At 40.4% G+C, this 13,146-nt stretch overlaps 1 protein-coding gene across 2 annotated transcripts; it reads right to left on the bottom strand.

The window, feature by feature from the left end:
- Positions 1-2,807: 2,807 nt before the first annotated feature.
- Positions 2,808-13,077, bottom strand: hkdc1 (hexokinase domain containing 1). Of its 2 annotated transcripts, none has more exons than XM_051380461.1 (21): positions 12,844-13,077; positions 11,002-11,164; positions 10,720-10,877; positions 10,447-10,569; positions 10,254-10,349; positions 9,970-10,069; positions 9,041-9,224; positions 8,808-8,963; positions 8,491-8,724; positions 7,960-8,101; positions 7,690-7,846; positions 7,405-7,553; positions 7,107-7,226; positions 6,798-6,893; positions 6,302-6,401; positions 5,803-5,915; positions 5,510-5,673; positions 5,209-5,364; positions 4,973-5,060; positions 4,109-4,254; positions 2,808-3,920 (listed from the first exon to the last, which is right to left on the bottom strand). In XM_051380461.1, the coding sequence occupies exons 1-21, from the start codon at positions 12,904-12,906 to the stop codon at positions 3,788-3,790; spliced, it is 2,841 nt and encodes a 946-aa protein (XP_051236421.1). In that variant the 5' UTR covers positions 12,907-13,077; the 3' UTR covers positions 2,808-3,787. The 2 variants fall into 2 exon arrangements, with proteins under 2 accessions (XP_051236421.1, XP_051236420.1); XM_051380460.1 differs by having other exon boundaries at positions 5,510-5,676; positions 12,844-13,076.
- Between the last annotated feature and the right edge of the window lie 69 nt (positions 13,078-13,146).

Genomic DNA, 13,146 nt, shown 5'->3' with positions numbered 1-13,146 from the left:
TTCAGACAGACATGACATCATCATCATCACAACAACAAACAGCTGTGTGTTGTCTGGACTCACACAGACACAGAGGGATTGTAATCCTTTATACACTCAATATGTGGGCTGTGGAGTTAATTCCACCTCAATATTTTATCTAAGCAGTAGTGCGGCAAAGTGAGCAGCCAAACCCTGCTGAAGTGTCCTCCAGTAAGGCGCATTATACAGATAAGGCTTTGTAATGGATTCTGACTTCTGAATTTATTATGGAAAGGTTCAAGGAAAAGCAAGAATCTTATCAAATGGAAGTCAACAAGTGGTAGCCGGCTCATTTCAGCACTTTGAGCACCTTAAGAAAGAAAGTCAACTATTGAAGCAGTCCTGAACTTGCAGTACACAGCACAACGTCACATCCAAAACTATTATGTCTGATTGCTCGATATTTTCATGGTATTTCTGTTTTTACACAGACTACAGCACTGAAACCTGAAGCTGTATTGTTAATAGGAAACTCCATGCTCAGACTCTTTTACACAACACCATCTGTGATGTTTTAATTAATGCATTCCAGAAATTTAACTGTAGTTTAATGGTGTGATTGTTTTTTTGTTTTTTGTCATTGTACCCATCTGCCTCTTCTGCTAGTGATTTCTTCCTTCCCGAGAGTGCCATTCGACATCCTCCCTGCCAACCTGCCTGGACTTGTTGTATCATTTGCTGACTGGCAGCTAAACTGATACACGCATTATTATTATTATATAAGCTAATATTAGCCACCCTGCTATAGGCTGAGAGTTAACAGTAAATTAACCACTTGCACAAACGCAGTCCAGAAAACCAGCTGCCAACAAGTACGATGGATCTCTGCAATGTAACGTTACATGACAACACACAGTAACCTTTATCCCTCAAGTTTGCCTACACACTTTGTATCATCATCACAACTAATCCCACATCTTCACCACTGACCCAGCAGTTGCACTATTACAGATAATCCCAGCAGGTCTTAGCTCCTCCAGGTTATACTATAGGGATACTTAAATTACCTTCATTGGTGAGGTTTTCCCACGATCAAGCGAAGCCGGCATACAACAGTTGTCACCACAATGATGTTTTGGGGCGTTGTGGTGTCTAATTTTTCCATTGTCCACTCCGTATAGCGAGTCAAATCCAGGTTTCAAGCTTTGATTCATTGTATCTCTCTAAAAGTGAAAGCTGAGGTCCCTGAAAACTAACTATATTTTGAAAAGAACAGCACAATCCTACCAGAAAAGAGACAGAGCTCGTCCTTTTGTAAACCCTGAAGAATCAGTGTCTCAACTCTGCACATCTACTGGTGACCATTTCTGTGTTTGTGTGTGCATGTGTGTGTCAAAGCTCTTATTGTTGGTTTACAGGGGAGACAAAGACACACATCCACATTCTCACAGAGCTTTGAACACACACACAGTGAATGTATAACAAGACTCACACACCTTGCTCCCTGAGGAATGCCCATTTGGGAAGACTGAAAGATGTGGAAGGCATTTGAGGTTACTCAAACTAAAAGCTAAAATAAACAAAGGATGTACAGTAACAAAAGTGCACAGCAGAGAGGAGTAAGGTGATACAGGATGAAAGGACATAGAAAAAGACATTAAAGAAAAACAGAGGACAAGGAAAAGAAAGCATGCCAGCTTCGGTATCAGTCACTTCACTGCTCTGTGCTGCACGAGCTGCAGATTCAGCAGCACAGCTGTGTTAGTCAGAGCATGTGTGGTCTAACTGTGAAGCTATTAGGTCACTACTAGGACAGCATGGGATTACTGTGCTGTGTGTGTGTGTGTGTTTGTATGTGTGACGTAGCCCTCAGCTGGTAGCATTCTAACATGTTAATCCCTGACAGATTAGCTACTGTTTCACTCCTAGGAGCACGCAGCCGCCCTCAATAAATTTCCTCCCTCCCTTTCTTTAATCCTGTCTAAAATGTTTTCTTCCTGTCGTTTTTCTTTCTTGATGTTTTGTTTTTGCTTTGCATTATTTTCTGTATTCCTTGCACTCTGCTGCTGATTTCTGCCTGCCTTCATCTTCAACACATCATCTAATCAGTCAGGAATGGATTAGTATAAGTACCCTGATCATTGCTGTTCATTCCCTGTCCAGTAATGTCAAATCAGTAGTTCGAGATTATAATGCAACTTGTAAACACAAATATCAACTGTAAATTTAGCAGAAAATGATAAATAAAAAGTCTAAACATCATATTCACACAGACATACAATGCTAAAACACTTAAATATCTAAAAGTTTGAAGTCTTTTTCTTGATTTCTTCTCTGCCTGTACTGTTATTTCAGCATGTACTGTGCAGACAGACAGATAAAAACACAGGCAAATAGGCAGTAATCCAGCAAGACAGATAAGCAGACAGGCAGAATGACCAAAATGGCACAGATGTACAGACAGACAGACAGCGAGCAGAGAGACAGATGGGCAATCACAAGGACAGAGAGTCAGTCCAGAATGACAGAACAGAGCGATGGTTGTTGTTATTGTTGGGAAACGTGGTCAGCGGCATTCCAATCCTCCTCCTGCCCTTCATCAATACCGAGATACTGCTGACTAACACACACACACAACACACACACCTTCTCTTTGTCTCTCTCTCCATCCAACATAGGCGAGACCATACACTGTCTAACTAAACTGAAAAATGATTAAATCGCTGTGTAGGAATCGTGTGGTTTGAAGAACTGAAGAATTTATACACCAAATTTCGGGTACAAATGAATGCAGTGTAAAATTTAAAGAAAGATTTCAAACACATTAACGAAGACAGCAAGACTGATAAAGATGTATGCATTTTTTGAGTTTTATAATCAAACAACTCAGTTTGTCTCCTTTACAGCTATTTGGACTCTCTAGGAAATTTTGTAAAAAGACAAACCAAAAAACCCATCACTAATACAAAACAGCCAGCAAATGGGAACATTTCGCAAGAAAGCAATGAGGCCTGAATGTTTGATCAGATGGGCAGAGACAGTTTTTAACATATGTAAAGAATAATCACATTTTGACAACTGAACTGGCAGTCAGAACATCCTTTTTGTTTGGTCTCACATGAGGCGCTGACCTTGAGTAGTTTGCAGGGTGTGATTTATGATATGAGTGTTCTTTCTTTTCCAAAACCAAGTCCTTGGCACTGATATCACAGTCAGTGCACGGCTAACACTGGCAGGTCATGGTGTAGCTGTGGGTATGACTCTTTTCCCACGACTGACGCAGTAATGATTGGAAAGTAGAGGGCTGTGGTGTAAAGCACTCAGGTACCAAATATGGGTTAAAAAAACAAATATTTTTGCTAGACTAGTCATTCATTTCTATTGAAAAACAAAAAGGCATCTCTATACAAAGCCAATCGTTAAAAAAATGACTTTTAAAGGGGCAAATAAAAGGTTTTCTCTAAGAAGAGAAGCAGGTTGTGACAAGCTTTGTAATTTTGTAAAAATACATGAATTGGAATCCAGTTTTTCAAACATTATTGGGAACCAGAATTTAATCTGAGTCATCAGTCATGTGCTAATGAGTGGGAAGCCTGTGAGGAATCATGTAGTGAAAACCTCTGCGTGTGTGTGTGTGTTGTCCCCACTAAGCTCCTTGCTGTCAGGTGAAAAGAAAGATGTTGGCTGTTCCATTTGTATCTGAGGTAACACATGGTGGTCTGCAGCTCTTCCACATGAGCAGAGGACACTTGCAGTGATAAGAACAGCAGTTCAGAGAGTGGGCTTTCCAAATTATCCATATTATTAAAAAAGTGAAGAAAAAAATTCATTCTTGCTTCTGTGTGGCCACAGCTGTGATGAGGGCAGCACCCTTCCCGCTGCCTTCCTCTGATGGCAGGAAGGTCACATTACACTGAGGAGCCAAAACTCTGGCAGTCTCTTGGAGGACTCCAGAGAAACTAGAAAGAAGCAGCAGAATAAAAAAACAGTTTAGTGTTTTGTTTAGTAATTTGAAGAAACAAAGAGTAAAAGTGTCTCTTGATTCCAGTCAGTAACAACAAACATTTACTTGAACTGAATCATTTTAAAGTAGTTTTGCATTAGTGTCACACCATGACAACAGGAAATAAAAATAAAAATGACTCACTGTGGATGTAGTTTGTAGAGAGCCCCGTCCACCCCTACAGTAATGTTCAGATGGTCCAGACCTCTGTTCTCTCTGATCTTATCGACCACGGCCGCCATTCCTGCCCCACACAGCTGAGCTGCACGACGTGACACAGCTCCACAAACCTGTATCACAATGAACGCCATTATCATTATTGCAACACTTAACAGGCTGTTGGTGCCACAGTTTGCTGAGCCAGAAAATATCATATCCTCTTCAGAATCCCAAAGTGAGGTTGCAACAGAGAGCCTGATTTTCTGGGCATTGTAGTGTTTCAAAATTTAAACTCTTAACCTCTCTCTGGCATTTGAGACAAGAAATAGGCCAAAGAGTTGCAGAATTCATATGTGTAAACACTAACTTTTGACTGTTGTTAACAAGGTTAAAAAGTTGTATAGAGTGCCTGTAGTCTGCTAAACTACTGCCTTTATAATGGTATATTATTGATGTGAAAACAAAAAACGCACATGTAACTAATAACATTAATGATGGCTGCATTGTATTCAGGTGTGCCAGTTCAATAATTTTTCCTGCAACTACTAAAGTATGTGCTGTAAAGAAGACTACTGGTCCAGAATGTAATCGGGCCTCTAAGTGCTGAACTAGTCAGACTGTGGGAGGCTAAAATAGATTAGTAAATAACTGACTGAAATAAATGACTATTATTAATGGCAAAATATCAAAGACAATTGCTCTCTGTCAGGTACAATTTAATAAAACACTAAATATGACTGGAGTAGATTATGTCCCTAAAATTGCATTTTACTCAAAAACACACTGGTCTACAATTTGGTTCAAAGCTTGAACATGACACAGTGTTGCTCATCATTTTCTATTTCCTACCTCTTTGACAATGATGCTGTCCTCACAGGTGCTGTCCAGCCCCAGCTGTTGGAGAATAGATCTGACCTGCAGTAGAGCCAGGCGGTCACTAGGGGGAGACAGTTACACATCAGTAAAAAAAGTGTATGTGTGTGGTAGGATGGAGGAATCATTTAAAAATCATCATTGAACAATGGACAAAACTTTTAATCTGTGGAATTGTGATTTATCTGAGCCTTACATAAACATACTCCTACCTCTCTATTTGGGACAGGTATTTGGTTTGGAATATCCCAGGTGTTTTTAAAGCTTCAGTGACGTGTCCTCTGAACAGCAAACCTCCTCTGGTTAAATCCAACAATACTTGACGGACAACTTCTCCTAAATACATCCCACTGGTCAGCTTTTCAAACCTGCACACTCACAAAGACACATATTATTATGTCATTATTGTTTGATCCACCAATACTGACACACACACACACACACACACACACACACACACACACACACACACACACACACACACACACAAACGGTGAGTGTTTCTTTTCTAACCTTTGTTTTCCAGGGTTGATTGAGTTTTGGTTCACCTCAATGTCATAAGGTGTGATGATGTCATCCAGAGAGCCATCATCACCCAGACCTCCCCACTCTGTGTTTATACACATCTTTGATATGTCAGCATCCCCCTCTTTCTTCTCTCCTTCCGACCCATCATCCTGCTGGAAGCAGAAACAAATGAGGGGGGTAAATATGTGAGTTATCAATTTAAAACTTAATTTAACCATAAATCACTACAGCTCGCTGACAAAGTAAACACTGTGAGCATTTTACAAGATTTCTTCTACCTTATCCTCCTCTCCTTCAGGCTCCCCCTCTTCTCTTTCCACTTTTCCTGTCTTTTCTTGAGTCTTCTCAATGTTCTTCAGTTGCTCCATGTAACAAACATTAGTGCCAGTTCCTGTATAACAGAATCACATGGTTGACTTATGTCTTATATAAAAAAATAGATAATAAATAATAATATAATATAAAAATAAAATAAAAACAACTACAATAAAGCAAGCATTCAAAATATGCCCTGCCTGTCAAACTCAGAAGCTTGTGTTTAGAGACAAAATCCAGTGTGCTTAAGCAACAGATTTGTGGTGAACAGCTGCAGCCGCAACACACACAAGTAGTACTTGTGAAGACTTTGATTGGTGAGTGAGGAATTAACCACCATAACTACATGGCTGACCACAATCCAAGACATAATTCAAGCCTTCATTCAAAGACCTATACTTTAAAAAGCCCACAACTAAGCAACGACTGGCCAAAATGTGAAACAAACGTAAGGTTACATACCAGCAATCAGTCCAATCTCACACTGTGGGTCTTCATAGGCACAGCTCATCATGGTCCCAACTGTGTCATTGACTACTGCTACAATGTCCAAGTCAAACTCCTACAGGTACAAACACACAACATACTGTACATGCTGCCGTATGGTTCAATTATTGCAGGATAACTGCTATTAAAGCTGATTTCTTAAGGGCAGATATTTAATACATGACTCAGTATAATGTACTCTACAGCAGCAGCCAGATGTGTATCAATTTGAGGGCACCAAAAGGTTTGAGAACCACTGCTTTACAGTATGTAAGACTATAGTGAGTCTGGACTTTTATCAAATGACGTCCAATCATTTGTCATTATAATTTTCATTTGTTCTGTTGTGCATCTTACAGGCTCATTGCTGTACATGAACAAATTGGGAATATTACAGCATTATTCTTTCAAATCCATCTAACAAAACCCATGTAATCTTTATAAAACTCTATTCTGCTGTGTTTTGACTCACATTGCGTCTCTTGATGGCCTCCCTCAGCATGCTGACAACATCTTGTCCTTCACAGTCTGTGGCCTTGAATCCTTTGGTCCAGCTCACCAATGTGCCCTTTCAACAAAGGTTGAAAGGGGTTACAACATACATATTTTTTATTTTTGGTGTCTGTTTAATTGTGTATTTTCACTCTGTACTTATCTTCTGAATAAATTTGTAAGGCTATTAATTGGATCCTTGATTGATCACTGGTTGGCATTTCTATGAAAAAGAGTTTTCTGTGACTGTAACTAAGTCCAAGATCCACAATCTGATGTCCACACTTACTGTGTCAATAGCTGTCTGCTCGCAGGGGAAAGAGAAGGTGAAGCCTGCAGGAAGATGAGCGTTCTTCATCCCCATGTAGTCCAGGAAGTCACTAACACACTGCGCTATATGATCAAACAGCTACAGACGGACAAGAAGAGTTTCTAATGAAAGAATTGTCAAGTATGGTTAGACAACATGATGATCTTTCTGCACAGTGATTAAAATATATATTATCTTTTCATCAGTCACTGGTTTCAGGTGGGCTGTCCACTGCTAGTCTTTTTTGTGTATTAACACTCCAACAAAAATGTCCTACCTCTTCTCCAGTGCCCTGCATTATCTCCAGCGGTATGGTGTAGATCTTATGGTAAAGTCGTGAGTTTTGTTGCAGTCCTTTTTTAAAGTTCACCAGCAATGCTCTGAAGTTTGTTCCTCCAAGATCCAAGGCAAGGTACTTCCCATGCTCTGGAAAATACAAAATATTAGCATATTGATGATCAGTTTTTAAACTTTTAAAAACTTTCTTTTTGACAAAGATATCTCTGGTAGAAGCTGAAAGAAATTCTGACAATGAATTATGGGTTTCATTTTAGTTTCTGACCATTGCCATCAGGTGTACGGTACACAAAAGAAGGCAGCATCTTGATAGTCGAGGGGCCTTTACTCTTCAGCCCTGCTTCCAGCCCTGACCTCATTCTGGTCTTTACCAACTGCAGCTGCTCTTGGCTCAGTTTGAAGGGAGACAGCGTCTCATCCACCTGGAGAACAAGTAAGACAATATCAGAAACAATAGCATTTATGAGGATAAACTGTGTATGCTTTGTGAAGACACACATCACATAAAGCGGAGAAACACACACAGCATCCTAACCTGTCGCCTTCGTGATGCCAGTCGTTGGGCGACTGCTGTTACCAAAGCAGCTCCTTTGCTACTGCCGCTGTCTGATAGGACAAATCTGACATGGCACTCAGGAAGCAACCGCCGCACAACTTTGTGGAGACGTTTAGGATACCTAAAATGGAAGGAGTCTAATGTTGAACCTCTATTGGTGATCTGTAGCAGCTGGAACAACATCACTACTGTAATTTCTCAATGTAGAAGTCCGGCAAGGTGTTGATTTAGCAAATAAGAACCCATAAATATAATTTAAGCTGTTTTATGATGTATTAGATTGGGTGGATTTATATTACAGCTATCTGCAATTCATTCAAAATTTAGTACTTTAATTGCATTCAAACTATATGACTAAAGCTACTTCATTACTTTGTAATTCATTTTATTATTTATACGTGTGCTTTTCCTACTGTCACATGTCAGAATGTCTTCCGTGTAAAAGGCCTATTGATGTGCAACACTGGCATATGAATGTCATTTCTGGTGAATATTTACATAATAACCTACTGTGGGTGTTTCTTGTACACGGTTCCATCGACACCTACGGTGATCCTTAATGTCCTCAAATTCCTGTTTTGCTTAATTCGGCTCAAGATGGCCGCCAGTGCTGCAGCCACCAGATTTGAGGACCTGAAGGAGACTATGGTGCTGACATGTTGAACAGCAACACAGTCATCAGATGATGGGGTCAAATCAAGGTCCGTGAGAAGGTTCTTGGTGTTCTTCAGACCATCTTTGTAACTGAAATAGACATGTATGTTATTACCTGTTCTCACAAAGAGGAAGTGTGACACAGACAGACATAAGAAAGAAAGACAGCTTACTTCTCCATGGCTGCCACATGTGCAGTGGTTATCTTCCCTTTAGTCCTCAGGGCATCAGACACATGTCCATCAAACAGCAGTCCAAGTTTAGCCATCTTTAATACAACCAGCCTCACTAACTCACCCAGATACATCCCACTGACCATCTTCTCAAAGCTACAATTAGGAAGGAAAACAGAAACATCATATCGTGTCATATCATGTCATATCGTGAGAAAAGCTGCTTTCCTCACATTTGTTTTCCAGGGTTGTTGGAGGTAGCGTCGACGTCCCTGTCAAACTCAGTAATGTAGTCATTCAGAGCCCCATCCTCTCCGAAGGCCCCCCACTCAGTGTTTACACACATCCTGCCCTCGTCTCCCTCCACCAGGTCAACGTGACGCAGCTCCTCCATGTAGCACGCATTGGTGCCGGTTCCTAAACACACAAACACACAGGATATATTTGTACTGTTAAAAGAAAAGAGGGTGTTAAACATGAAAATTATTTCCTAGTCCTACTTGAACTATATTTGAAACTGACAACTATTAACCTAGCTTGTGAATATGTCTCCACTCCAAAAAGTCAAAATGGTTCAAACACAGCGTACAAAACCAGGCACACAAAACACACACTCACTCACACACGTGCATTAAGATGGTGAAACGTCGTGAGTTTTTAACAGTCTCAATTTAACACTGATGCTTCTATATGACCTACGTAAGCACACCAGACCACACCACAGAGGCTGATTTCTGTTTCTATTTAGTTATTTGTGATGCCAGGTCAGATTTGGTCGGATAAAGGTGCACAACAAATATTTATCAAGGTCTCATTATGTGTATTATATTATATGTATCATAATATGATCAGTTGTTGTCCACCCCCTGTACAGTAAGCTACATGTATAGAGAAAATGATTGTGGAAGAGAAAACTGACACAAAGATGAAGATAAAACATTACAAGAGATTATAAAGAGTTTATCTGTCATTTCACACACACACACACACACACACACACGCACACACGCACACACACACACACACAAACACAGATACACACACGTCTAACTACAAGTATTAACTACAAAGTAGTTTAGAGCTTCAGTTGTTCACTGCCTCAAACAGTTACAGTAAATTGTATGAATCTGATGATATCCACTCTAAAGATGAACATACTCACCGATGATGAGTCCTACTTCACAGTACTGGTCATCAAAACCGCAGGTCATCATGGTTGCTACAGTGTCGTTAACCATGGCTAACACCTCTACATCCATACCCTGCAGAGGGATTTACAGTTTGATAAATGCAAGTTTAAAGGTTAACACCAACTACAGTGCAGTTTGTAAACTGAATTAAGTTTTTCAGAAAAAGTGCAGTCTAAGTGATCACACTAGAGTGAGCTCCTCATCAAAAGTCATGTCTGATAAAGTAATAGTAATAGTAATAATCCGGGCGTCCTACCCCAGTTCTGTCAATAGCCTCTCTGAGGGCTTGGACCACATCTTTACCCTGAAGGCCTCGAGCCCGGTAGTTCTTGCTCCAGTTTAACAAAAATCCCTACAGAGAAAGAAAGGGAATAGGAAAAGAAAATACACACGGTAAAATACACTGCAGGTGCAGGAAAACCAGAAGGATGGGTACAGAGTGTCATTACCTGATTCAAGGTGGCTTGTTCACAGGGAAAAGAGAAAGTAAAGGCTAGGGGATGTTTCTTCTCCAAACTGATGTTCTTCTCATGCAGGAAGTCCTTCAGTGACTCTGACACATGGTCAAATAGCTACAGACAGAAAGGGAGAGAAGTCAAGAAGAAGGTGGAGAATCTATGTAGCTCCTACATGCCTTTTCTGTTCCCACTAGAATCCCACCTTCCCTTGTCCTTCTGCTTTTCAGTGTCCATGTTTCCTGTGTCTCCACCTCTCCCTCATACCTCTGTTCCTCTACCAATGAGTAGCTCCTTAGGCATCGGATAGATCTTCTCCTCCATCTCCACTCCTCCCCTGCGAATCCCCATGCCCTCTCTCACTTTAACTTGGAGCACCTTAAACCTGGAGCCTCCAAGATCCAATGCCAGAAACTGTCCTTTCTCTGCAAGAGCCCAGGAGAGAGTCAACAATATATTATGTATTGTACTGTATCTATGTTGTGTATGTATTATATGTTTGTTCAGAATACATTAACTACAAGTTTGAAACCCATCAATGTGAGTAACCTGTTCCATCAGGAGTGGAGCGGACACGTGTTGGAAGCATCTTCACCGCTGCTGCGGCGTTACTTTCCGATGAAAGCCCCTTCTTCATTTCAGCCTGGAAACGAGCTGAGATCTCTTTTAGCTGGTCATCATGGAGACGCATGGCGTACAGAAACCTGTCCACCTAAAAAAAGGGGGGAAAAATGAGGAGAGAAATGAGGAGAGAAACACAGAAAGACAAAGATAAATGAGCCATACTAAGGTATAGAACGTTTTTGGACATCTATTCTATGTGGGATTTTCTTTATTCAGGGTATAATATCCACATTGTATAATACGATAGTGTATAATACATGCTTTTATCCTGAAATGTAGATGTGCCAAACATTTAAATTGCCAAAACTTGCAGCAGCGAGCTCTACACTCACATTACGCCATTTTGTGGTAACAGTGGCTCAATCAAGGGGAGGCAGTTTAATTATGGGACTACGGAGTTTGAAGGAGAGAGATGGAAGCAAGAAAGGTAACATTGTAACATGTAAAAATGTTACATATAAGAGTGGGTATATCAAGCCCAGCAGAGGATGTACTTCCTGTGGCAGCTAAGGAAATTCAACCTATCAAAGATGATGATGGTGCACCTTTACACCGCCATCATCGAGTCAATTCTCACCTCCAGGACCATGAGGCGTGCAGGTAAGATTATGGCTGACCCCTCTTACCCCGAAGACAAACTCTTTGAGTCTCTTCCATCTGGAAGGACGTTGCGCACCACAACCTAACACCACAAGAACAGTTTTTTTCCATTTGCAGTGGGACTCATCAACATGTACCGGGACCCCCACTGACACTGACTCTCTGACTCTTAAAACCACCACCGACCCTGAATCTATGTGTTACATTAATGCACTTTCCTCTGATTTTATCTTTGCACATTGCAAACATCATAATGTGTCACACTGCTTGCAGTATCCGACCATATTGTACATATTGTCTGTCTTTTTATATTTATATATATTGTCTCTTTTTATTGTCTCTATTGTCTTCATATATCTTTATATGTTTAACTGTTACGCACCAACTACTTAGGCAATAAACCTGATTAATGATGAATTAAAGGTATAAAAGATGTCCAAAAGTCTTCCCACGCTCAGTAAATTATCCCTGTGGCAACATGTTCAGGGGTCAAGGTCTCTCTGGCTGTGCACTTGGCTGGGTGAGACACTGTATTTGTGTTTTAGTGTGAGTGTGTGCAGTGTGTGCAGTGTTCCTTATGGGAGTGTCAATACTTTGTCCTCGGGAGAGTGTGTATTGATCCCATCTGCACTAAGAGAGGAGCCGCGACGCTGCCAGGGGAAGATGTTAATCATTGCTCAGGAAAAGACAAATGGGGACACAGTAACTTAAGATTACAGCGCCTTGACCATCTTATTACAGCTTTGCCTACTGCCTTATCTTTGTGATTTTGTAAAGATATTTGTGGGCACGTCTGCAAAAGCTTAGAACGCATTTAGCTTTTTCTTAAATAACAAAACTTAAATCTAATATTTAAAAAAATGTTTTACAGTAATAATGTCAGATAAAGCAAGGAAACAACTACACTTGTTTAATATTAAGGTAACTGCTTTAGCATCCAGTGTAAGCCAATGGGTGGTTCATACTAAAGCAGGACAACAGCTGTGTAGATTCTCATTGGAAATCTTATAAATTGTGTATATTGCAAATTGACTGTTCTTAAGTAGACGGACACTATAATTACAAAACTGCAAGACAACCAAATCCGATTTATCCACTGCAAATTTCACTTTCACAAGATGACAAATTAAAATTGTGTGTATCATGTAACACTGTGGAGTAGCTCACCTTCTTTGTAGGATCCTCCTGGAGTTTGGAGAAGAAGAAGGCAACCAGATGAACAGCAAACATCTTGATATGCAGCACACACAACCATGAAAACTCTTTCAGTTAATGAGTTTGTGTACTTCCGTGAGCGTATAACACAACAGCACACCACTGAAATGCTGTTGAAAAAGATATTTAGTGTGCACACAAATTGGAAAGGAATTTCTTCTCTCCTGTCCTCCTGTGACTGAGTCCAATGGGCAGAGACCAACCTCTACTCTAACTCAATGATTAACAATGAGCCAAACCCATTTCTCCCATCGT

This window comes from Dicentrarchus labrax, unplaced genomic scaffold, assembly GCF_905237075.1.
Source record: "Dicentrarchus labrax unplaced genomic scaffold, dlabrax2021, whole genome shotgun sequence".
Classification (NCBI taxonomy): Eukaryota; Metazoa; Chordata; class Actinopteri; family Moronidae; genus Dicentrarchus; species Dicentrarchus labrax.
Note: the sequence above shows the minus strand (reverse complement) of the source record. Positions and strands in the feature narration are given on the sequence as shown.